Genomic DNA, 26,500 nt, shown 5'->3' with positions numbered 1-26,500 from the left:
GACAAGGCTGTGTCCGTCTGTCTGTCTCACATGCATTTTTTCTCTTTCACACACACACACACACACACACACACACACACACACACACGGAGTATCAGCCCCCTTGAATGTCCCGATTAGCATGACACGTCCACCCGCCCTTTGCCATGATGCATGGATCGCTGTCATAAAGATACAGGTTCTCTTTTTCCATCCAAAACATGAATGGGGGAAGTGCCTCAGCCAGAGAACAGAGGTAAGAGCTTCCCCCAGACCTTCTCTTCACTGGCTTCCTTGGGAAGTCAACCAAGTCCCAGGGCCCGGCCGCCTCGCCCTTCCCGTGACCGGGGACGAGCCATCCGCCCTGTAGCACCGTCCTCACTGTGGGGGGCTCGGGGCGCAGCGGAAGCTGATACTTGTGCTGAGCTTGGACGGATGGGCAGAGTACCAGAACCAGGGAGCTTGGGCCGCTGTCATGTGGGGCCCTTGTCTACATGGACAATGACCACAGGACGTTTGTGACGCTCTGTTTTTTAAACTAAAACCTTGTCTTTCTGTTTTTCAGTCCATTCCAAGCAGTAGGTGCTCGTGCAAAACCCACAGGGCACAGAGAGTAATTCAAGCAACTGGCCAAAGAGGAGGTTTGGAGGAAGTTCTGTGTAGCCCAGAGCAATAGACTAGGAGGCCAGTGTGTCTGCCCAGAGATCTCTCCAGGATCTCCAGAAGGGGACTTTCCTTCTGGGGCCGAGGCTCTCCCTGGAACTCCAGGACACTTGCTTGGCTGGGCCCTTGGGATGCCCTGAGGCTCTTACCAGGCTCCCACCTTCTTTTCGGATTTGGAGCCTCCCCTTGCATTCCCCAGCACAGACAGGAGCCGGCCCCAAGCGCTGCCCCCTCCCCCAGACTGCTCTGCTGCTGTCCTCCTACCCACCTTGAGCTATCCGAGCCAGGGTGGCTGGGCCCATTCTACAGATGGGCAAATTGATCTTTGCAAACTCACTACCGTATGGGGCCCACATCAGGTTTTCTAACAGCAGAAGCCAAGAGGGGAAAACAAAACAATCTTTGTTTACTTCCCCAGGTGGGTGTCCAGTGCTCACTTGGTCACAGCCTGCTCCTGGCCGGGTCCACCTGCTCAGCCCCACGAGCTGCGCCCCGCCCCAGCCCCCTCTCCTGACACCCAGGGAAGCCATTACAAATAGAATCACTTCCCACAGTGGTTCCCAAACTTTGCTGCCCATCGGAACCACCTGGAGGCTTTAATAAACACTGATGTGTGACCACTGTCCCCAGATATCCTTACTTAAAGGCTCCAGGCAGGGGCGTGGGCACTGGAAATTTCTAGGTGGCTCTGAGTATGGAAGAGGTGGGGAACAGCTGTGGCCTACGGACCTGTTAGAATACAGACTCCTGACCCCCACATCGAATATTCGGCTTCAGTTCCTCTAGGCCTGACAGGGAATCTGTATTCTAGTCTGCACCTCTGGTGATTCTCGTGGGAACGGAAACCCTATCTTCCAGTGTGGGCAGAGGAAGGAAAGGTGTGGGGGCTCCAGGCTGTCTTCCTCTTTGTATGACCGCTGTCTTCCTCTTTGAACACGTAACTTCTGTATGACCATACCTCCGTGCATTACCTGCAGACACCCGACAGGTCATGAGGTGAGCCCTTGTGAGTGGGGTTAGTGCCCTTCTGAAGGAGACCCCAGAGAGCCCCCTCGCCCCTTCCTCCGTGTGAGGACACAGTGACAAGACACCAGCTATGACCCAGGAAGAGGGTCCTCATCAGAACATGACCACGCGGGCACCTTGATCTCCGTCTTCCAGAAGACCGAGAAACACACTTCTGTTGTTCATAAGCCCCCCGGTCCGTGGTGTTTTGTTACGGCTGCTGGATGAGTTAAGACAGTGCCAGACCCTTAGCCCTCTGGACAAGGAGGGCGATTGTGAGGCAGAGTAAAAGAAATGAACTGATCCCTTCAATGGAACTTACCGGACAAACTTAAGCAAATGGAAATTGGGGGGAAAAAATTAAAGCCCCTGCAGGAAATGCTGCACGTGAAGGGTGGTGATGCTGTGTAACGGTGAGCGGGAACTACGGACTTGACGGCGTTTGCCAGCCTCTGACAACGGACACGGGACAAGTGAGTCTACAGTTTGACTCGGATTATCAGGTTTCCAGGAACGCACGGCAGCAGGCAAGGGAGCGGAAAGCAGGAAGCTGGCCGGGGTGGGGTGGGGCACCCAGGGAACTGAAATGTTCTGCTTGATGATAAAGAGGGACCCCATCCTCTTCTGAGCGTGTGTGCGGGTCATCGGGGACAGGGGCACTCGCGGGAGAGGAAAGGGCACAGCATTAAGACCTCCCCCGCCCCCTCCCCCCCCCCTCCCCCCCCGCCCCCGGCCGCCGGGGTGATGAGGATTGTAATGGGGCTGAGCCCGAGCCGCCAAGGATCCCAGGAGAGGAGATGGTAAGCTTTCGTGGGGGTTTTCAGGGAAGGGCTGTCTTTCCCCCCTCCTCAGTGCCCAGCACAGCCCCTGCCCCTGGGGGGCAAGGGCTCAGTGACTGGTGGGTATGGTCCTGGAAGCCTGGCTTGCCTGCATTTGGAAGGCCGCACCGAGACCCTCCACAAGAGGGCAGTCTTGAGATAGAAATGGTCTGAGCAGACCCCCAACTCTGCTTTGGGGGCTTCAGGAAAGGGCTGCCCTGCCAGGAAGCAGTTTCTGTTCACCCCTTTAGAGTGTGACCCCCTCAGGCTTGGGCTCAGAGCTGTGGGACCCCCATTGCCCACCTGCCTTCTCTACCACTTTGTTCTCACATCTGCTACAAGGGACGGGCAGTCACAGTGTAAGCAGGTGGACCCCTATTTCCCGAGCTCCTCGTAGGAAAGCACCCCTAGGGATCTGTACCCGTGTTCCTGGTGGGGGCTGGCTTTCGGTGGGCCCTGTCTCGGAAAGGTCTTAGTCCCCACCCCTAAAGTCACCAGGCCTGAGTGCGGGGAGGACCCAGCACTGCCCAGACCCTTCCATGACCGGCTCTGGCTCCCAGGGCAGGAACTGACGGCCCCGCAGCTGACGCAGGATTGGCCAGGCTGCAGGTCACGGGGTGTGTAGGTCACGGGGTGTGGAAGAGTTTTGGGGATTTTTCTGCTAATTGGTTTTATAAACAGGCAGTCTTGTGAGTTTCTGGCAGGGGTGAGGGACTCGACTTTATAGGACAGGGCCGAAGGCTCAGGAAGCCAGATTTCTTTCCAAAAAACGAGCCCTTGTGTGTCTGATCGTCCGTTCATTCATTCATTCATTCATTCATCCATCAAGCATATGAAGCATCTCCTAAGTTCTCAGTACAAAGCCTCAGGGAGCACCCCTCCTCCTGAGCAGACAGGACTATAAAAGGGGTAACTGCGTCTAGAACAGGAATTGGCCATTGCAGCCCATCAACCACACCTGGCCCATTGCATTCTGTAAGGGGAAAGAATGGATTTCCCATTTTTAAAAAGTTGCGATGAACAACAAAAACAAAGAAGAATATTCCACGGAGACCTTCTTGCCCACAACGCCTAGACTATTTACCATTCGATCTTTTATAGGCTGTTTATTCTTTGTTAGAGACAGGCGTGAACTTTCACCACAGTCGGGAGAGTAACACAGCCTCTCGCACTTTCCACCAGCTTCAGAGATTATCAGCCCCGTGTTGATCTTGCATGTCTGTTACCCGCCCACTCGCAGACGTTCCTTCCCTGAGGATTTCAAAGCGAATTCCAGAGACCACGTGATTTTACCTGAGATTCCTGAGGGTGCTCGAAAGTATGAGAAAGTTTTTAAAAATGTAACCCTGATACAATGATCACACCAATAAGATCAGTTACAATGTGGTGAGTTTCTCTCGTTAGTACCCAGGTCTTAGTCCTTATTCAAATTTCACGGATTGTCTCCAAGATTTTTTTTTTTTAATCGGATGGTTTCTCTGAATCTCGCAAGGTCTACGTGTGGTTCTGCCTTTTGTGCCTCTTTTACTCGTCTTCATTCTACACGAATCATGAAATCCTTGTGATAACCCTAAGAGGCATGCAGCTTTTACAATCATCTTTCCCAATGTACAGAGGGGTAAACTGACCCCCAGAAAAGTCAGGTAATTTGCCCAAGGCCACTAGCAAATGTCAGAGGTGGGATTTGAACCCAATGACCACACTGCACAGCATCTCAGCAGAATCTAAATAAGAGTTTTGAGAGCAAGATAAGAAGGCAAGGGGCAGGAGCATAGGAGCAGGGAGTGCTTCTTGGAGGAGGCGTCATGGGCACTGTGTCCTGAAGGATGACTGAGAATTGACCAGAAGGGCAGAAAGAGCATAGACACTGGGGAAAAGCAGGAACAGGGCATGCAGGCAGCAGCTAGGCACAGGAATGACCAGTGGTCCAGGTTGGGGCTTAGGGTTCAGGGATATGGAGATGGTAGGTAGGCTGGGGCCATGGTCAGAGGACCGTAAGGGCCACGCCTGGGATGCATTTTCCCCTGGGGGAAATAGGGGTCTTTTCTGACTTAGCCAATACACTGTGCCGGGTGATGATTAAACCTACCCTGTGAGGTCAGCCCTCATGGTCTCAATTTCACAGATGGGGAAACTGAGACCCACAGAGGCTACGCACTCTGCTCTTCTGCCTCTGGATCTCATAATCCCCCAGTGACCCCTAAGGGGCCCTTCTCTTGCCTAATTTCCAGTTCCTGCGATTTACCAAAAGGAATTGGGAGCCTTCCATATCCCAGGCCTGGAGGTGGCGGTGGTCATGGGGTGACCAGGGACAGGGCCAGCCCTGGAGCAAGAGCCAATACAGACAAGGGTGGGAAAAACTGCCATCTGTTGAGCTTAGGCCTGTTCTTCATACAGGGGACGAGGGAACAGCCGCCTGATGGAGCCGAGAGAAGCATCTTTAGCATCTAGGCCCCTACCTGGAGGTGGGAGGCCCTGGGCGCCAGCCCCCAGGCTGAGACTCGTGGCCTCGGGCCAGCCACTTGCTTCCCCACAGGGCAGGCTGGGATGAAGCAATCCTCTGGCACCTTCCAACACGGCTGGCTGCCTGAGCTGGGCCTCTGATAAGGTGGTTCCTCCCTCCAGCGTCCGGAGCCCGACCTCAGTTCCCTCCCCCCCCATCCTGGATCAGGTCCCACTTAGGCTGGGAGGACAGACATGGGCAAAGCGCTGGCCCACGGGGACACCCCCGGGAGCAGGTCCCACCAGCCCTGCCTGGGGAACAAAGTAGAGATTTTGAAGCTTCGATGGCCTGGGGGATCAGAGTAAAACTCAGCCTCGGTTTCCTCCTCTGTGGGGTGGGGGTGATAACAGCTCCTGCCCACCGATCCCTCCTGCGGACTAAGTGAGGTGTGTGCGGCCCAGCTCACAGTGAGGGTCCGACAGGGGGTGATGCTTGCGGGGGTTGAAGAACAGAAGTCTGCCTGGGTCAGGACGCGGCTCCTTGGGGTACAGGACCCAAAGCTGCTGTTAGAGAAGTCAGTTGGTACGTGCATGTGCGCGTGAGTGTGTCTGTGTGTGTGTTCATACTCGTGTATGCCTGTGTCTGTGTGTGTATGCCTGTGCGTGTACATGCATGTGTATGTGTGTATGTGTGTGCATGTATGTCTGTGCCTCTGTGTGTGTGTGTGTGTGTGTGCATGCACATGTAGGAGGCGGGCTCAAAGGGCAACGGCGATAAGGACAGATGGGCAGCCATAGCCCCCAGTCCATGCGGCCCCGTCCGCCAGCTTTGCTGTTCCAGAACTCTCGCCAGGGCCTTGAAGACAACCCCCGCTAATGCCAGAGCACCTTGATACTCACGCCCCCGATTGCGGCTCCCCCAGCCTTCTGCTCCACACGTGCTCAGCACCTAGCTTGCCTTCTCTCTCCAGGTCACAGGGGCTCTGCGAGCCAGGCTTTTAAAGTCCATTTTACAGATGAAAGGCTGAGGCCCCGCTGGGAAGTGACAGAGCTAGCTCTCACCCCGGCCTGGGTGCTGCCACCTGCCCTCAACCAGCCCACCACCCAGCACAGGCAGCCCGGTTTCTGGTCTGCACCTCAGATGGAGAAACCGGGGCTCAGAGACTAACTCAGAGCCTGACTAGGACCGTGCCTTCGGGCCCCTGGTTCTGGGCTCAGCAAGTCAGTTCTTAAGTTCCCGCTCACCGTTCAGCCCTCCTAGCAATCAGGCCCAGGCGTTGTCAGATGCCCTGTTCCCTTCCCTAGCACAAAGCCTCTACTAGAAAGGTCAGTGTCATGCCTTCCCTCCCTCCCCGTCCCTTCTATACCCATCCTGCCCAGCCTTTCTGGTTTTGTTTATTCAATCATTCATTCATTCATTCATTCATGCATTTATTCATTCATTCTTTCATTCATTCAACCAACGAGTACGTGTTGGGCTCTAAACTGTGCAGCCACAGTGACAGCCACTGGAAAGTGTCAGGTCCGGAAGGGGAAAAGCATGAGCAAGGCCGCGGGTGCGTCCTTGCAGGAGGTAGAAGTGTGAGGGACAGTGGTTCATGCATGGGCTGGGGTCAGCAGAGAGCTCCTGCACAGTGACACGTTCCCTTCTATCTGGGCAAGAACAAGGACCCGTGGGTGCCCACCGGCTGCTCCACCTGGGTGGAAGCCAGAGGAAGCTTCCTGGAGGGTACCAGTTCCAACAACATCAATTTCATCAACAGAGAAGAGGGGGAAAGGCATTTCAGGCAGAAGGAGGGAGGACAGGACAGGAGGGAGGACACTTGAGTATTTGGGACAAAGACCCTTGAAATAGGGAAGAATATGAACGAAGGCCATCCCAAAGGATGAGGGTGGAAGACAGGCTTGGCCAGACTCAGAGCAGGGAGTACAGCAATGTTCAGGGCATGCCCAACTGCCCTGGCCTCTGTGTTCTACCCAGCTCATCCCCTGGCTCAGTGACATTCAGGAGTAGATCCCTGGGTCACAGGACACTGTGACTCAAAAAGGTTAAGTGAGGTGCTCAAAATGAGCCCTTTTCTAAACTCAAACTCCGTGATTTACTCCCTGTCATCTTGTTTGCAAAGTTCACATCACTCTCTTCCCTCCAAGCTCCATGTGTGGACTTGAGCCTCTAGGTCGGAGGAAACCCCTGGAGGCCTGGAAGGAAGGCCCAGCTGAAGGTCACAGTGCTCCCACTGGCAGCTGGGAGGAGTGAGGAGCTGGAGACAAGGGCGGATGATGGTCACAGGTTTCTGACAATGGCAGATGGAGCCATCCCACGGAGATGGGGAGGCAGTCAGGGACAGAAGTCCTCCAAGGGCACTGTTACCCTCCAGGGTGCTTCCCAAACTTGCAAAGCCTCAAGGTTCATCTGTGGTAAGAAGTGTTAAAACTCTGGAGTCCTGGATCCCTGCACAGGCTGACTCAGTAGGCCTTGGGGAGCCTAGGATTGCTCTTTGTAGGTAGTACTTGTAAGCCTGACTGGGGAACCCCTGACATGGGGGGACCCCATGGAGATTAAGCTGGGGGTGTGCTTTCCAGCTTTATGAGACCAGTGATCCACTCTGAGAGTTGAAAGAAGAGATGTAGGCAAACAGGAAATCATCTCTGGACACCTTAAGGGGAGGACGCATGTCTGGAGGGTCATCCCAGAACGTGGGACACCCCTTTTGGTGCCAAAGTCAGTGATGCCTGTCCAAGAGCAATAGCATGAGAAACACAGCCCATGAGCCCTGCTGCTGGTGCGATGGTGGGCCGCCCAGTGAATGAGTGAATGGACCCTAGGACTCTGGTGGCTTCAGCTGGAAGCAAGCTTAGGGGTCAAGTCCAACTTCCTCATTTTTAAAACCAGATAACAAGCACAGAGAAGGCAAGCATCGAGGCCAGCCCACCATCTGCCCCAAGGACAGGGTGACACATCCTTGCTCTCTCAGAATATTCCTCCAACCTTCACCCCCAGACACATCCTGCCCTGGGCAGGCTCAAAGCACATGCCTCTTCTCTCACCTCCAACTCAATGCAGGACTCCTGGAAGGGCAGGGCTGGACCCCTCCCTTCCTCTTCTTTGGGCCCCGGACTCTCATTTCCTCTCACTCCTCCCACTCTCCCCTACCAGGACTTAGCAGATCCATAGTTGACGTCCCAAGCCTGGACTTGTCTCCAAAGTGAGGGCCTTGTGGGGGGAGGGCACAGATGATATCACAGCCCCTGGAATGTCCATTATTCATGTTTTGAGAGACACAGTTCCTTCTCCTCTGATTCTGTCTCCCTTCCCCCCTCCGCCTCCCCCTTTCATAGAGAAGAACAGGAGGACAGTTGGCAGACGAGCAACATGTCAAGGCTGGAGGAGAGACAGGAGTGATTTTTGAATTTAGGTGTGTGTTAAGAATCACCAAGGTGCCAGGTAATGTGCACGTACCTGGTTGCTCTCCCCAGGAATTCAGGCTCAGAACCCTGAAATCGGTATTTTTCTCCTGAAGCCCTCAGAGCTTCCTTTTGGGTTCCTCCACGTGCTCCTCTCTGCTAGTGTAGAAATCTACCTCCAGCACATGAACCATTCTTGACAGTGGGACAGAGTTGAGCATTTATCACCGTATCTCTAGAAATAGGAAGGGGCTGGGTGCACAGCAAGGCTGTCAGCATCCATGGAACGAGTAAGTGGATGGGCTACGAAACTGTGCACAGCATCAAGGGACCCAGGGTGGTAAGACTCAACTATAAGCAACATCATCACCACCACTGTTGTCTTTACCACCTTCGCCACCACCACCACATCACCATCATCTCCATCTTCATCACCATTACCACCATCACCATCTTCATCACCGTCACCTCCACCATCAGCAGCGTCATCACCAGCACCATCATCCTCACCATCACCATCACCGTCACCACCATCAGCAGCAGCAGCATCACCATCATCACCACCATCACCATCACCACCACCATCATCCTCATCATCACCTCCACCATCATCCTCATCATCACCATCACCATCACCATCATTAGCAGCAACATCGTCACGATCATCAGCAGCATTGTCACCATCATCACCAACATCACCACCACAATCACCACTATCACCATCACCACTAGCACCATCATTATCACCACCTTCATCATGATCACCTTCATCACAGCACCACCATCACTACCACCACCACCATCATCATCACCTTCGTCCTCACCACCATCCATCAGCACCATCATCGTCATCACAGCCACCATTAGTACTTCTCTCCTATATAATAATCCAAACATGTTCATAGACTCCCTCGAAATGCGCTGGGAAGCTGGCCAGGATGTAGAAAGCTTGGGAGCTTCCGGAGACAAACTCAGCCCTGAGCCCAGCACAGCCCATGGGTAAGTCTGCCCCTCCTCTCACCCACCTGGTGCTGAGTCTGGGGTCTTTATGAACCCCTGCTCATTTGTTCAGACCTGGCACTTGTCTGTGGCCAGTGCTTCCACTCGAGCTGGGATGCCCCCACCCCTGCTATTGGAGTGAAGTGAATCGTGTCCCCACCTCCCCTTGGGTGTGCTGCGGATTCATGGGCTTTATCTCTGTTTCATTTCTTAATCTTGTCAATAACCCAAGGTAGCAAGTGCTAATATTATGTCTTTTCACAGATGAAAAAAGTTGCTCAGTGAAGGAGCTGGGATTAGACCCCTCACTATCTTTCCCTCTCCACCTATTAAAATCCATCTGCGTACATTTGCGTCTTCCCAGGCCAACACTGTCTAATAAAACACAATGTGAGTCATATATGGAATTCTATATTTTCTAGCAGCCACACTGAAAACCAATAAGAAACCAGTGAAAGTTTGTTAAATATTCTATTTGTTTAACCCAATACATTAAAAATATTCTTGTTTCAACATGGTGTCAATAGAAAAATCACAGTGAGCAGGTGATGTTCTTGTGCACATACTGAATCTTTGAAATCTGGTGTGTGTTCAACATCTCACTTGGGATGAGCCACATTTCCGGCGCTTGGTGGCCTCATGCGGCAAGTGGCCACCTTGGATGGTGCCGGGATAAGGATGCTGCCTGTTTCATTGGTGTGGTTTTCAAGTGAGCCGATATACGCAGTGCTTAGGACACCGTGAGCACTTCAGCAGTGTTTGCTTTCACGATCGTCAGTGGTACTGAGACCTGGGGAGCTCCAGAGGTGTCGAAGGAATGTATGATGTGCCGAAGCCTTGCTCTTAGACATTCGCAGTATTCAGCAGTTCTTGCTCAAAACTTCCTTCCTTGCTTTGCTTCCCTGGCTGTGGTAGGCAAGCCTCCCAGCCCCTCCTGGGACCTCAGCCTGGACCATTGCTGTCTTACTTTCCTTGCTCCCATAGGGAACCCACAGTGTGTGTAACGGCCCCTCCCTGCTGCCCAGAGAGATGGCCAAGGTTCCTGGGAGGAAACCCAGGCACAAATCCTTGTACAAAGCCGAAGGCAGCCTCCTGGCATTTGGCTGCTTTGCTGGCATGGGGCAGGGGCCTTTTCTAAACCCTGGGGGAGGTGAGTCCACTGACGGGCCGGAGGTACTGCCCCGCCTGTGGTCAGGGTCTGGTTTTCCAAGGAGCACGGCTCCCGTGGCCATTCCAGAGGGTGAGGCTTTGCCAAACGCTGTGCCAGGTGGAAAATGCCTGTCCGTGCCGCACTCACGCCAGCATCCTGGACAAGCGGCGAGTGGGAGGGGCCGCAGCTGTGAGCAGAGCCTCTAAGCTGCAGGAAGAGGCTCTGAGCAGGGGCCTGGGGTGGGGTTTGAAATGCTGGCTCGGATCCAAAGCTATGGACTGGGGATGTAAAGAAGGCGTATCATTTATGTTCTCACATTTTTAAAAGGGATATGCTGCGTCCTGGGCCACACTGCTCTGCGGTTGGTCCTAGGAGCAGAGAATGAACTTGTATTCCATACCCTACACGTGCATCCATGTGCATTCATAACACCATGGCGATTTGCACACTCAGACGAGCCACGATCTCAGGCACACATGCGCGCGCACACCTGTGCCCATCCTTACGTACATTTATACAGGAGAAGGGGCATGGGTCTCGCCTGCACACGGACTACCCAGACCTAATGTGTGCCCAGGAATTTGCTGGCACATGATTTGTTTACCCAGTCACAGGCTTCTGAGACGCTTCCCTGACGCAGCCCTGCGGTCACTCCCCAGCAGCATCAGGGAGCTGGGTAGGGCTGAGGCTGTGAGCCCTGATTAACGGGAGAAGACAGGGCCGGCACTGTCAGCTCGTCCCAAGTGAGCTTGCACCCAGCCTCTCTCTCCTGGATGACTCCACCCCTGCCTCCTTGCTTCCCCATGCGCGGCCGGCTGTCACCCATCTCCAGCCCGTACGCTGTGTGGGGGCAGAAACTGTGTGCCTCTCATTTCTCTGCAAGTACACGGACCAGGGGGCAGCAGGCGGTATGGCCAAGCGCGGGAGCAAGGTTCAAAATCAACTCTGCTGATTACCAGCTGTGTGACCTTGGGCAAGTTACTGAACCTCTCCGACCTTTAGTTTCAGAGGGATCATCACACCTGCTTCAGAATATTGCAATGAGGATTTCAGGAGGTGCTCAATAAATACTAGTGAATGTCTGTTGGGTGATCCGAGGAAGGTCTTAGCCACATACGTATAGAGCACTTGGCATGGGACATGATAGCACCCACAAATGCAGTCCCTTTCTTCTGGCGCAGGGTGGGTTCTGTCCACTTAGAAGGGAGAAAAGAACAAAGAGATGGAAAAACCAGTCTTATCCGTAGTCACCTTTATCACAGATCACGTTCCCAAGTCGACTCGGCTGAGTTCCTGAGCTCACTGCCCTGTCCTCCTCAATTTATCTCCTCCTGCTTGGCATCTTGCTCTCCAATGACAGAACTTTTAGATAATATTTCGCTATCCAAGAGGGCAAGTCTTCCCTCAGAATGCTACTTCCTCAAAGTTTTCTTGGCAATTCTCACAAACCTTTTCTTCCATATGAACATCTATAATCATTTTTCCATTAAAATCCCACTGGGCCCCTGAAGGAACTTGCGTTCCTATTATACATTAGTGAGCAGAGGACGGCCATGTATGGAGTTTGGCTAGAAAGCAAAGCCCTGGCCGCCATCTGTCTCACAGCCCTCGCTGGGGGCGTCAGGATGCTGCGAGAGCTCTCCTGCTGGGCTTTGTCTGGGAGCGCCTGAATCTGGACACCAGTGTGGGCCGGGTCGTGTTGGGTGCCCAGAGAAGGTCCCCAGGCGGGGGGCTGCACAGAGGAGAGGTGCCCGACCTCCTCCCAGGAGCCTCCCCTCCAGCCTGCTGCCTGGGGCTGTCTGGACTCTTGGCTCCCGTGCTGCATGGCCCCGTGGCCAAGCCCGTGGATCTGGACCCCTTTATCCCCAGCACCACCTGCTCTGGGAGGTAATGGGCTCCAGTGCACTTGGCCCTGCCTGAGCTTCTTTCCTTCTCCTCACTCAGACTCCTGCTACCTTCCACCTCTTACCTCTCCTCCATCCACCCCTTGTCCTCCCAGCCATAGCAACCTCCAGGAAAGGCTGCTTGGGCTCCTCGTGGCTGCTCCAGTCTGTAGGGAAATGCTCCATTTCCCCTAAGCTAGGAAAGCTCTAGAAGAAAGAGCAGGATTTGGCAGGGGAAGATCTAAATTAGAGCCCTGGCCATTAACTCAAAGTGAGACCCTGGGCAAGTCCCTTGCTTGCCCTGAGCTACCGTTTCTTTGTTCTGTAAAATGACGTCAGTATCTCTTTTTGTACCACGGCATGGCACCCACTGTGGGCAGGCACCATGCAATGTCCAAAGGATTTCACAACGAATCACACAGATATGCTCCTGCCCTCCTTAAACCCACTAGGGCGCTTAGAGGAACCTTCATCCCCCAGCTCCAGAGGCAGCTGGGCTGTGGTCGGCCGCCAGTTCTCAGCCTCAGGTCCGGTTGAATCAGAACCCGTGTCTTTAAGCCCGTGGGCGAGTCGTTTTACCCCCGAGCCTCAGCTCCCTCTTCCACAAATGGGGCGCATTGATCCCAAAGGAAACTGTCATTGGGAGTGGGTAATGAAACCCTTCTTGCCGCCTTCCTTTACGTCTGGCAGCAGGCACTGGCCGGGGCTGTGGGGTCTTGAATTCAGTTCCTCCCAGCTGCCCACCTCCTGCCCGCCTTGGGCTTGTCTCTATACCCACAGCCAGCAGGCTGGCTGTGTGCTGCCACACGTCTTGCTCCCCTGGCTTCTTGGAGGTGCAGTCCCTTCCCCCTTCCCTTTGGAGTGCCTTGGGATAGTGAGAGGAGGGAGAGAACCCTTGGGATCCCCTGAAACCGCAGGTGTCATGTGCAGGGTCCCAACGAGCGCGCTTCAGAAGCTGTAGAGGGCTGTGCCAGCCCAAAGCCTCAGCGGTTGGGGGCGGAAATCACCCCAAGCAATGTTTGCTCAAGAGAGGCGCTTTTGTTGAAAGCTGGCATTTTCCTTTCCAGCTTCTCTGGGTGTTTTTTGACTCCTCTCTGGGTAGTATCTCCAGCACTCGGAGACTCATGTTCCAAACCCAAGACTTTAGAAGTCTCCTGCCAATGTCTTTGCTTAGCACTGCTCGGGGAGGAGTGACTGGCCCAAAGTCACACAGCCAGCCTGGGCAGAGCTGGGACTGGAGCCCCGGCACCCGACTCCCCGCTCCAACAAGTGCCCCTTTCTGCTGAGTTTCAGGTGGGAAAATAGGTCATGGACCACCTGTTTGCTTCGTACTCTCCGGCGGCTGCCCCTTCCCCCCCACACCAGGATCAGCTGACCCCACAAGCCCCCCTCCTCCCCCTGGGCTTCGCCCTGGCCCCTATGTGGGCACCCACTTGCCCCCACACTTCCAGCCCCTGTTGATCTGCCCACCCATGTAGCGGAACGCGCTGGAGAAAGGGATCTGGGTCCCCTCGTTAAGCCCCTGCAAGCAGGACTCACCGTGGCCAGGGCGCCGCCCGCGGCAGCTGCTGTCACTGCTGCCAGCGTCCAGGGCAGGAACCACCTCATGCCTGGAAGTCAGGGGCAAAGGCATCGACCGAGCAGCCCAGAGGATCCAGTCGCCTCTCCGGGGAGCTGGGCCGAGAGACTGGCCTGGCCCATCAGGAGCAGCAGATATGCCTCTTCCCACAGCCCTGGGGGGGGGGGGGTTATTAAAGCACGATCTGACGTCAGAGTTAAGGACAAACCCTGCATTTTCCTCTGAAAAAACTTTTCCTGCCTCTCTCCTTTTTTTTTTCCCTTTCTTCCCTCTGTCCCCACCTCCAGCCCAAGCTTGGCCAGCCTCTTCGGCTCTGACAGCTCTTAAAGGGAAAGTTACAGGGCTATGATTTCACACTGGGGCAGTAAATTCTCACAGAAGGAGCTGGGGTCATCCTGCGGAGGTATTTCACAAAGGTGGGGAGGGGGAAATCGAGGGAGGGCGCAAGGTGGAGGCGGGGATACAGTTACCCCGGGACGGGCGGGGGGGCTTTGAACATGCTCCCAGCGCAGGGAAATAAACTCCCTCCCATGTCTTCAAACTGCTCCTACTTCTGGTTTTCATTTGCCATCATTCACTCTTCTCTCCCTGGCTGTAAGCGAAGGAGGACGGCTTCGAGAGCGGCCATCTAGAAATGATAGGAATTTACAAATGAACTCAGCTCTGGGGCTCAGCTTCTCATCAGCCCTCCACGACAAATTAAAGCCATGGAGGCCAATTTACACACATTCCCTTTCCCTATCATCAGCCCGAGAGGCCCTTCTGGAGCTGCCGCTGTCTCCCCGCAGCTGGACGCTTGTTATCACTGGTGGGTTTGGGTGTCTCGCCTGGCCCCTGCTGGACACTGCCACACAGGTAAGGGGTCTCCTCTGGGGCCCCATCTACCTTTGTCCAGCCCCTTCTTCCCCGTGGGGATCTCAGCAACCGCCCTCTGACTGGGCCCCAGCCTCCCCTCCTGACACCCATCTGCTATGTCCTCTACGGCTTCCCAGGGCCAGTAGAGTGAACCTTGGAAAACTGAACCAATCTCTCCTGGCTTCAGCCTCCCCGAGCCCACCCACTGACTTATGTGCAATCCCCAGTCCTGGCGAGGCGTCCAAGACCTCCCCACACACTTCTCTGTCCACTCTCCCTCTGCTACACTTGACCAGGCTGGCCGCCTTGCTGTTCCTCTCACACCCCAGCAAGGTCCCATCCCTGTGGTTCCCATAGCAGTCAGTCCCTCTCTTCTCCTTTCCTGCAGCCTCTACAAGGGCTTGTGGAGCGTGCATGGCTTTTCGGTGTGGTGTAGGATTGTGACCATAGATGTGACCCCACAAGAGATGACTCTGACAGTCTCTCCATTTATTATTATTTTTTTAAGATTTTATTTATTTATTCGACAGAGATAGAGACATCCAGCGAGAGAGGGAACACAAGCAGGGGGAGTGGGAGAGGAAGAAGCAGGCTCATAGCGGAGGAGCCTGACGTGGGGCTCGATCCCATAACGCCAGGATCACGCCCTGAGCCGAAGGCAGACGCTTAACCGTGTGCCACCCAGGCGCCCCTCTCCATTTATTGACCTAGGGCTGGGCCTCTCACCTGATTCTGGCCAGTGAGACATAAAGAGAGATCTGCTGGAGACTCCTAGAAAAGACTGAATCCCTTGGAAGGAGACAATTCTCTACTCATTCTTTTTACTCTGTGTGCAGAATTGATGGCTGGAGCTTCAGCAGTCATGTTGGGTCCATGAGGCACAAGCTTGGGGATGAAAAGTCGTTGTGCTGAGGATGGTAGAGCAGCAAGAGGAAAAGAGCCTGGGGCTTTGGGGTTTTACGGTGTTACTGAACCAAACCTGGAAGAGCTACCTCCAGACTTTCTGTTTTATGAGCTAATTCAGTGACCTACTGTGTAAGCAGTGCTTAGGTATTTTATTCCTTGGCGCCAAATGCCTCCTAACTGCTATATGGGACTTTAAAAAAATCATGCATGTCAAGTGGCCAAGGGGGGGGGGTGTATGGTACATGGAGACTGCTCCGTAAATGTGAATCCTTGCTTCCTTCTTATGCACTTACTTGCTGCTCTTCAAAGTTAAGTCCCACGAAGCCAGTACTATGAGCAGGTGTCATTAAAGGAGTCACGCAAGGTGTTAGGTGCTAATCCGGGTTCAGTGACCCTTTGATGAACACCAGGTACAGGCTGGTCCCGTGCTATGAAATATCTGATGACCATAAGGGACACAGAGTGGAAACTCAGAGTTGCTAGCTGATTTCAGGACATATGCTAAGTCAGAGGCAGACCTGGGGCTGGAACTCAAGACTCAGAACACTGACTGACAAAGGCAGAGTCAGGATCCGACACTTCCAAGCAAGTGAGCTTGACCTAGGAAAGCCTCTCAAGGGGTGCCTGGGGGGCTCAGCTGGGGCTCCTGGGTGGCTCAGTCGTTAAGCGTCTGCCTTTGGCTCAGGGCGTGATCCCAGTGTCCTGGGATCGAGCCCCGCATTGGGCTCCCTGCTCTGCTGGAAGCCTGCTTCGTCCTCTCCCACTCTCCCTGCTTGTGTTCCCTTTCTCGCTGGCTGTCTCTTTCTCTGTGTCAAATAAATAAATAAAATCTTAAAAAAAAAAAAAAGCAAAAAAAAAAAAAAAGGTCCTCGATATTTCTGATAGGAGCAAAGCAGAACCCAGAGAATGCCGGGTCGTCTTGGGAAATCTGATGGTGAGGAGCAACTGGAACAGATACCCCAAAGCACGATACAGGGCTGACCGCCTGCACCTGCTGGGGAAGCCTCTGACGACCCAGCTGCTCCCACTGGAGCCACCATCCTTCAGCACCAATGACACCTGGAGAGAGGTGACATGGTGACTCAGGCAGAGCGGTGCCACTTACTGGAGGGCCTTGGACAACCAACAGTCTCTCTGTACTTCAGTTTCCTTTGTGTAAAGAAACAGGATTTTGTTAGTGCACGAGACAGGTAAGGTGTGCCCCAGCATTTGTGAATGGTGGCGTTGGAACGGGTCAGTATGACCTGGTTGCCCTATGACCACCCTGGTTAGGGGGTTTGGCGTCTTGAAAGAGCTCATGGTGCAGGCTGCGTGTGTGGCTGGGGTCCGCCTTGGTGGGTGGGGGCCCAGGGCCAGGCACTTTCCACACACGAGCTGGACAATCTCTAAGCCACTGGCTGGCGGTGACTGGGACTCTAGCTGTCATTAATGGGCCATTCAGCACGTTCCAGCAACACTCGCTGTCCTACTGAATCCTCCTCTCAGTTCCCGCTCACAGCATGCCTCTCTCTGGCACCACCCCCACCCCCATCCCCACCCTGCAGCTGAGGGAGCCAGGCCTGGGGAGATCCGCTGGGGCGCTGCAGAGCCATGATCCGAACTTGGACCCCAGCGACTTCAAGACAAGACTTTCTTCCAGGAGACCAAGTGTGGAACAAATAAATGAGTAGATGCAGGAATGAATGAACACAGTAGATGGACAGACGGATGGGCAGATGGAGGAATGCGTGCGGGGATGAGTCCACTGTCTGGAATGTTCCAGTTCCCAGGCCTTGCCAGGCTGGGCTCCACATCTTTGTCTTCTGCATCCATGTCTCCTTTCCCTGACTGCTCTGCCAACACAGGCCCTGGTGGGTCTCACTGACGGGGAGGTGCAACGGTGAGACCAGCCCCACATCTTCCTCTTGGCGCCGGATCCCCCGTAGCCGCACAGAACCTGGCACAGCGCGTGCCCGAGACACACGATAAGCGAGCGGCCAGGAGAATGACGGGAGCAGCCGTGGAGGTGCTGAGGGCGTGTATGGACTATGAGGGAAGGAAGGGAAGCAGGAAGAAAGGAAGGAGGGAAGAGGGATGGAGGGAGGGAAGGAGGGAGAGAAGGAGGGAGAGAAGAAGGGAGAGAAGGTGGGAGAGAGGAAAGGAAGGAGGGAAGGGGGAAGGAGGGAGGGAAGGAAGGAGAGAAAAAGGGAAGGAAGGAAGGAGGGAAAGGGAAGGAGGGAAGGAGGGAGGGAAGACAGGAGAGAGGGAAGACAGGAGGGAAGGGGGAGGGAAGATGGAAGGGAAGGGGGAAGGGGGAGGGAAGACGGAAGGGAAGGGGGAAGGGGGAGGGAAGGAAGGAAGGAGGGGCGGAGGGAGGGCCCCACAGGGCCCCATCTGCATGTAGCATTGTCTCCTCACTCTCACTTCCCCTGCTCTCCCCATGTCTCCCCACCCCCCACCCTCAACAGCAAGCTCCTGCATCCTTGAACTGCTGCCGTCAGGATGTATCTTTGTAAAATACTTAGGGAGGGTTTTGATTTAATAATCTCATATGAAGCATGAACTATGTGCTAAGCTCTGCTTAGGGGGAGGTACTGACTTCATCTCTCTATATATCTGGGGAGGTTGAGGCACAGAGAGCTGAAGGGTCAGCAAGTAAGTCACAATATAGAGTCAAGAGCAGAGCGTGGGCTCTGCATCTGGGGCACTTGTGAGCTCTCCCTGCAGATGAAGGCGGGACGCAGCCCCCTACAGCCTCCTTCCAGCTATGGTTTTCTGATCCCTTCACTCCTTCTTTCTGGTGTGTGGCTTCTGCCGTTCCTCAGTTTCCCCGGGGTGCAATCCTCAGGTTCCGCCCCATCCCATCACCCTCATGAGGGGCCATCACGTGACCTCCAGCTCCGGCCTAGCAGGCCCAGACAAGTCCCCTTACAGGCCAGTGGGAGGGCTTTTGTGCGATTCGGGCCTCACCATTGGTTGTCACTGTAGCTGATGCCGTTCCTGTGTGGCTAACACACAGGCCTGGGTGGGATCCTGCCTCCTGCCATTCACCTGCTGTGTGTGACTTCTCTGGTTTGTGTGCGGGTTTCTTTGCCTCTAACACGGGGATGAGGGAGGTGCTGATGGCTCTGAACTGTTTCCGGCCCGGAGTCAGTGCTGCGTGAGCGTGTGTTCCACCAGCTGAGAACATCGTCAGGGCGCCAGAGCACCCCTCATCTGTCATGGATGTTACCACTTGGCCTCCGCTGGGAGCACAGAGCAGGGTCTGGACAAGGTCAGCGCTGTGACCTGCACCCAGCCCGGACCCGCAGCAGGCACTGCAGACGTGTGTGGCGAAGGACAGGGGAGGCAGCGCGGGGCAGCTTTTGGCTAGAGCCTCATTACCAGAAGCCTCCGCTTCAGCCTCTCCCAGGGTCTCTGTCTCCAGCTGTCTCCCTCTCTTAGCCTGAACACAGCTTCTAGGAGCTTCCTCTAGCAGACCTGCCAGAGCTGTAAATAAATTCCAAAGAGGGGCTGGAGGAGGGGGTTCAAGAACAGAGGCCATTTGAGAGCATTCCTATGCCAAACAGTAAGGCCGCCTTGACCGGAACCAGATGCACAGAAGATTCTAGAGACGCTCAGGACCAGGCTCCCAGGAAGCGCCAGATCTGCTCACAGACTGTTTATCATTTGTTTGCCCCATGGATGAGCACCGAGCCCATGTTGTGCAGGCAGCACGAGGCCAGCTCCTGGGGCCCCTCAGACCCATGCAGCACACCCCGGCCTGGGAGACAGAGGCTAGTTCTCCTGAACCAAGCTGGCTGCTTCAGAAGGCAGACGGGGTGGAGGCGGGTCTGCTCCACCTCCCTGCCGTGCTTGCTCAGGGGCCCGGGGAGGAAGGGGGGCTCTGCTAGCCTCTTGGGCCCCAAGCGAGAATGGAAGAACCCCTGAAGGGTTGACACTGGACTCCAGGACTGCCTAGATTCTAAGGGGTCAAGGTAACGCTCCCTCGCACTCAGCCAGAACATCTAGGTCTGCTCCAGGAGGCCGGGGTCACAGGCAGCCCCTGGGTGGCTCCCCTGCTTCCTCCTTGGTTCTAGAGCAACGACTGACTTGGGCAGGAGAACGCCTCTAGTGTCAGCCTTGGCCATAGGTGGGGATCCCCAGGACCCCTTTTGTCTCACCTGGGAAGGTAGAGGGGAAAAGCAAGGGCGCTGGAGTCAGGTGGGTCTACACCAAACTCTCCTTTTGTTATGTATCAGATGGCAGATCCTGGGGAAGCCAATTCTAGTGTCTGAGCCTCAGTTTTCCTGTCTGTAAAATGGGGGTAAAGATCATATCTACCTCCTCGGGCCGTGACGGAGACTAAATCAGTGCCCAGTTTGTGGTGGATGCTGACTACACGGTTGTGACTAACATGCTTTTGCTCTTCATCACGGAGACTCTGCCTGTGTCCCTGCCTGGGTCACCCTGAGTGTCCCCTGAGTCTCCTCTCCTCAGCATGGCTGGGGGTTGGGACCCAGTATCCCCAGGTCTTCTCTGTCCCTGCCTCCTTCAGTAAAATCCCATAGTCCTCCCCGTCCTCAGGGCTTGGGAGTCTGCCGGACTCTTTGACGAAAATGAGCAGGGGTGGGGGCAGGTACAAATGCGGAAAGACAAACAGAAACAGCAGGACAGGGACAGCAGTGCCACCTAGGCTGACTGGCTCCTGACTCCCTGGCGGCATTTCAGGGCTTTCTCCTAAAGGGGTGGCAGGGTCCTCTCTGCTGAGACCCCTTGAACGCAAATGCAAATGTACCCTGAACTTGTCCACCCCGAGACCCCTTCCTGCCCCCTGCCACAGGGTCTCTGGGGGCCCTTGGCCCGGAGCATCAGGGCCGCTCCCACCTGGGGTTCCCAGCTGGCAGGGAGGCAGCTGCTGTGGGGGGCAGCAGGGACACTCTCCCAGGACCACACCGCACCTTCCCATCTCTGCCCCTCTGAGCTGACCCTGCGCCTTGCAGCCAACAGTGACTCCAGAGATGGTGGTTATACAAACAGACCTCCTTCACCCTCTTCCAAAAGGACAGTGTTCTCTCCCTCATGGAATTCTAGTGAGTCTTACGTCAAAGCAAACGTGCGCCTCTCTGTGTCTCAGATCCCTGGGAGAGGCGGCAGCATGGGCTACTTCTCTGTGCTGGCGGCTCGCCGAAGCCCTCCCCGTGGTTTTTGTTTGTTTGTATTTTGGTTTTTTTGTTTTGTTTTGTTTTAAGGCTTTCGTTTCTTAGTTTAAGGTTTGAAATGAAGTTGAGAGAAAGGTACAGAGATTTCCCATAGGCTAACTGCCCACACAGACACAGCCTCCCCACTCTCCCCGTCACCCACCAAAATGGCACATTTTCTACCAGGTATGAACCAACACTGACTCACGATCATCACCCGAAGTCCACAGGCACTTTAGGGCTCACTCTTGTTGTACACGCCATAGGTGTGGACAGACGTACAATGACATGCGTCCGTTAACATAGCCCAGAGCATTTTCCCCGCCCTAAAAATCCTCTGTGCTCCGTGCGTGCACCGCCTCTCACGCCAACCCCCGGCAACCACCCATCTTCTTACTGTGTCCACAGTTTTGCCCTTTTTCAGAGAACGTTATAGAATTGGAATCACGCAGGATCTAGCCAGCCAGCCCTTCCAGATGGACTTCTTCCACGTGGAGATATGTTCTGAAAATGCCTGCGTGTCTCTTTGTGCCTTGATCGCTGTCTCTTTCGCGCTAAGAACATTCTATGTTCTGTATACACCACAGGCTACTTATCCATTCGCCTACTGAAGGGCGGCTTGGTTACTTCAAAGTGCGGCAGCTACGAGTCAAGCTGCAGTAAACATCTGCGTGTGGGTTTTTGTGTGGACGTCAGCTCTCAGCTCCTTTCGGTAAATAGCAAGGGGCGCAATTGTTGGCTTTGTAGTAAGAGTATGTTTCTTTTTGTAAGACACCACTGAAGGGTCTTCCAAAGTGGCCGCTCCATTCTGCATCCCCACCCTCAGTGAATGAGAGTTCCCATTGCTCCATATTCTCCCCTGCATTTGGTGTTGTCAGTGCTCTGTCTGGATCTGGCCCGTTCTAATCGCTGTGTAGCAGTTCCTCGCTGTTGTTTTACTCTTCCCATGTTTTATGAATTCATTACTTCAGAGCGACTGGAGGAAGCAGGTGCTGACATCATCCCCATTTTACCGAAGCAGAAACTGAGGCTCAAAGAGGTGCGTAAAGGGGTCAAAGTCACGAGACGGGTGGAGCTAGGGCTTGGACCCCAGACCCCAGGGCCCCTTACCCACGTGTATGCCTCTCTGAGCGAGGGCCATGCCAAGCTCCAGGGCTCATGCATGGTCGAGGAAGAAAGGAGAGTGGTCTGGAGCCCTGGGGGTGGGGCTTGGTGGAAAAGGTGGGTGCACATTCTGCAGGAAGAGTGCTGGGTTCCAGGCTCAGAAGCAGTGAGCAGCCTGGTTGTGGAAAGGGGCATAATGTCACTCTCGTCCTTGGCACAGGCTTTTCAAAAGCCCCATGAAGGGAACTTCAGAGAAGCGGGTTCAAAGCCAGGCTGCAGGAGACATCCCGGCCTCTGTGCTGTGCGGGGCGCTAGGTTGGGCCAGTGATGGGCCTGTCTGGCTTCTTTCTTGAGCTCCTGGGCATCTGGCCAGCCTTAGATGCAGCCCAGTGTGGCCTGGACATTCTCAAAAGTAATTGTGCACGGAGTTCATTTTTAAAATGTACGAATTCCCAGGACTGCGACCCAGAAGTTCTGAGTCAGTGTGTCTGGGAAAGGCTGCAAATTTGCTTTTAAACAAACACTTCCTGGTAAGTCTGAGTGAGGGCTCTGAAAAACAGGGCAGAGTAAGCAAGCATGTGCTCTGTGGGTGCAGACAGGCCCGAATTGGCTTCAGTTCCTGCCAGCATTTCATCTTGGACAAGCTGTTTACATTCTCTGAACCTCTTATTTCTCATCCGTAAAATGGGCTGATGATGTGTTCTGTTGGGGGTTATGAAGTTGCCATGGAGCACTTGTGTTAGCGTGCTAGGGCTGCCCCCCAAATGACCATAGCCTGGGTAGCTGAAATCAGCAGGCACTTATCCTCTCATAGTTCTGGAGGTCAGAAACCAGAAACCAAGGAGTTGGCCAGCCTGTGGTCCCCCTGGAGTTTCTAGTGGAGAATCCTCCCAGGCCTCTTCTGGCTTCTGGTGGCCCCAGGCATCCCTTGACTTGTGGCTGCATAGCCTCAATGTGTGCTTTGACACTCACATGGCTTCTCCTCTGTCCATGTGTCTGTCCTCTGTGTGTCTCTGTGGGGACACATGTCATTGGATTCAAGGCCTATCCAAAGAGTCCACGCTGATCTCATCTCAAGATCTTTCACTTATTTCCGTTTGTAAAGACCCCTTTCCCAAATAGGGTTATATCCCCAGGCTCCGGAAGTTAGGACATGGACATAGCTTCTTGGTCATTCAACCTAGCACAGTGACACTTATGAAAACTAGGCGTGATGCCTGGGACATAACAGGGGCTCCAAAAGCATGGATCTCCTCCTCCCACTCTTTCTTGTCTCTCTCTTGATAAATCCTCTCATCTCCACCTTCCAGACATTGTGCAACCTGACTTCTCACCACCACCACAGCCACTGCGCAGGTTCTGTGACATGGGCTCACCAGGGGCAATGTCATCTTGGGAGAGCAGCCATCCTGAGAAGCGCTGACTTCTCAGGGCAGATACACAGGGCAGAGCAGAGGCCTTGTTGGAAGTCAGGGCCTCCCCAGCTACAGCGGTGGGGCGGGGGTGCCCTAGCTGGCCCTCAGGAACGCTGGGGCTTCCAGAGTCAACCCAGCTGCTCAACATTTCCTGCGGGGTGGTGGGCAGACCAACTCCCTATCCAGCCCCATCCAGGAGGCCTCCTGTCTGCAAGTTCAAGGCCCCATGGCTCTGTATCCAAACGCCCATCTCTGTTGTACAAGCTGTGTTTGTTCAGAGGGAAGGGAGATTATCAAGGCCCCAGTAGAAAGTGGGGTTTTCTAGCTGTGAAAGACCAATGTCCTTTACCTCGTGCCCAGGACTGCCCCTGACTACCGTCCAACCTCATCTCGCACCACACACCCTCCCCTTCCCTCAGCTTGGGTCAGGCTGGAAATAATGGGTTCCATTGATTGCACATGGGACTCTTTTAAATGGAATTTCAGGCATTAGAGCTTACATACAGGAGTACTGAATGGGGCCGTGCAGATTTGGGAGGAAGGAGGTAGCAGGTTTTTGAGCATTGTCCCTGCTACGTCCACCAGGTTTTGATTTTGCCCCTGATGCCCGTTATGACAGCCATGCCACCTGAGGTATTCATCATCCTCGCTGCGTTCAGAGAGCCCGTTGGCTGGAGCTGCTTCCACTGTCAGCAGCGGCCTGCCAAAGATGTCCGCATCAGCGTCTTTCCCATCACCAGTGCATTTCCAAAGGCTTGGAGATGTGGACATGCCCGGGACCCTCCTGGGGGTATAACTCAGGGCATGTGAGCAGATGGACTAAAAAAAAAAAAAAAAAATCCATCCCAGTAACCCAGTCTCCCTAAGTCCATTATGAAACACCAAGAAAGTGCTGGTATGCCAACTTCATTCCATATTGGCCATCTTTGGGTCTGGGTTTCAGTGTCTCCACCAAACGGACTGTGAGAACCACTCCCAGCCATTTGAACTGACATGCTGGACCCCGGTCTCTGGATCATGAGCTCATGTCAATAAATAAGGCTTGATCCAATATCATGTTTCTTTCACTCTGGTCCAACATCCTTATGAATCACATAAACGCACATGATTCAAGTGCCTGTTGATATAAATTGGCAAAACTTGGTAGGTGACGACCGTATCCCCTAGGGCTGCTGGAAACTGCACACGGCTATCAACCTGGAGGCCGTGAGAGGTGGTGGGAGTGGGTCTTGGGAAGGACCAGCCCTTCCTGACATGCAGGATATTTCCTAGTGGGCTCTCCAGAGCGGGAAGGATGATCCTCTTAGATGGGGAGGGAGCGTTGCTCCACCCGGAAAAGGAAGCTTTCAGAATCAGGGAGTCCATGGTCCTCAGCTTCACTGAAAACGCCCACCTGTCCCCATCTCAATATTGAGGGTACCACTCTCTCCATGCTTCCTTCCTTGTAAGGCTATGAATTCAGTTTGCATTATCACTCAGTCCCTCCAGGATTCGGTGTTGGGTTTGGCTTTCAGAAATCTCAACCTTTTGACTACGAAAGACAAGGATTTCTTTCAGAACCAGAATAGAAACACACGCACACACACACACACACACTGGTTCACACATTCTGGCTGTTGGGAGAAAAACATTCTAGACGCACCGTATGCGCTATAGTCTCAGTCCTTCTAAGCTCCGGCTAGGTAAGGCGGTGTCTGCATGATGGTCTTGTCTGTCAGCTGCGGATGCTTGGGACCAAGGGCTGGGAGTCATTGCCTCCTGAAAGCACATCCACGCACTACCCCTGCTTCCTGAAGATGATCCACGGGAGAGGAAGCCTGCATGGCCACGCACCCCTCCCAGTGTAGACTGGGGCAGCTGCTCAGCAGAGCAATCTAACACTGCTTAATAAAACCACCTGAAACAATGTCCTATGGCCCAGCACTCCCTCTCCTGTGTATGCGCCTTGAGACATTTCACTGGGGACCACACATGGGACCTTTGGGAGGACACTCATCCAGGTTTTGCTTGTGGTGATAAGAAGCTGGAGGCAAACTTCCTCCCACCTTGGGGAAGTGGAGTAAACTGTTGACAATGCAGGCCAGAGGGTCCCGTGTGGCAGTTAGAGATGACAGATGACAGATACAGAGCCACAGGCAGAGAACTTACACCCCACGTTGGAGGAAGAACGTGAGATGGGAAGGAGGCCTCCAGCCAGCGCTACTGACGTGAACCCAAGTCAGAGGCAGGTGACCGCACTCCCTTCCTACAAGTGTACGTACGCGTTCAAGGCTCACGCTGGAGATGCTGCCCGTGGCTGTGAGGGCAAGGACGGCGGGTAGGGCTTCGAGAAAGGGGAAAGAAATGGACCAAGAGAGGAATCTTGAAAGCACTGATGATAGCGGGCCAAGGATGGGGCAAGGCAGCTGGCTTCCCCCGTCGGCACCCAGACAACCAAACACATTAAGAGAAATTGAAAAACCAAGGAGGAGGCAAACAGAAGGAGAAGGGAAAGAAGAGGGAGAGGAGGGAGAGAAAGAGACAGGGGCGGGAGGAGGGGGATGATGGGAGAGGAAGGAAAACGTATGTTTGCACAAAAGTCTGTGCAAGGGTTGCTCACAGAGCCTTTATTTGTAACAGCCCAAACTGGAAACGACCAAAATGCCCTTCCCCGGGTGAGTGTCTAGACTGACCAGGGTGACGGTACTGTGGAATGCTACTATGCAGTAAAAAAGAACAAAGGAAATTGGTCCCAGAAAGGACAGGGAGGGGAAGGAGGATCTGGGGGGAATCTCCCATGGTCCAGGCACTTCAAAGTTCAAGCCTCACTCTATTCTCATGGTAACCTTAGGACGCCAGGCAGAACACCCACTTCACAGCTGCGGGCAGGGGGGCTCGGGGGATCACAGAGTGTACTGGGCTGCCATTGAGAAGTACCACAGCCCAGGCGGCCTGAAGAACAGAAAGTTATTTTCTCATGTTTCTGGAGGCAGAAGTCGAGAATGGGGTGTGAGCAGGGCTGGTTTCTTTGAGGTCTGTCTCCCGGGCCCGAAGACAGCCGGCTTCTCCGTGTCTTCACATTGTCTTCCCTCTGGGCATGTCTGTGCCCCGATCTCTTCTTATAAGGACACCAGTCATATTGGATTAGTGCCCACGCTA

The 26,500-nt window shown here is 54.3% G+C and overlaps 1 protein-coding gene and 1 long non-coding RNA gene across 2 annotated transcripts in view; one reads left to right on the top strand and one right to left on the bottom strand.

Annotated features, from left to right (window-relative positions):
• CCN4 (cellular communication network factor 4) overlaps positions 1-14,105 on the bottom strand; it is a 37,545-nt gene extending 23,440 nt beyond the window's left edge. The window contains exon 1 of the mRNA XM_040626066.1: positions 13,884-14,105. Within this exon, the coding sequence (XP_040482000.1) occupies positions 13,884-13,952 (69 nt within the window). The 5' untranslated portion in view covers positions 13,953-14,105. The remainder of the gene's footprint in view (positions 1-13,883) is intronic.
• A 403-nt stretch (positions 14,106-14,508) lies between these two features.
• Positions 14,509-25,241, top strand: LOC103656730. The gene is made up of 5 exons (XR_566669.2): positions 14,509-14,778; positions 16,570-17,689; positions 21,431-21,555; positions 21,815-21,882; positions 23,948-25,241. It is a non-coding gene; the product is annotated as an uncharacterized LOC103656730 (long non-coding RNA).
• The last annotated feature ends 1,259 nt before the right edge of the window (positions 25,242-26,500 follow it).

The sequence above is a fragment of the Ursus maritimus genome, unplaced genomic scaffold (genome assembly GCF_017311325.1).
Source record: "Ursus maritimus isolate PB19 unplaced genomic scaffold, ASM1731132v1 scaffold_9, whole genome shotgun sequence".
NCBI classification, from domain to species: domain Eukaryota; kingdom Metazoa; phylum Chordata; class Mammalia; order Carnivora; family Ursidae; genus Ursus; species Ursus maritimus.
This window is presented reverse-complemented; position numbering and strand designations above follow the sequence as displayed.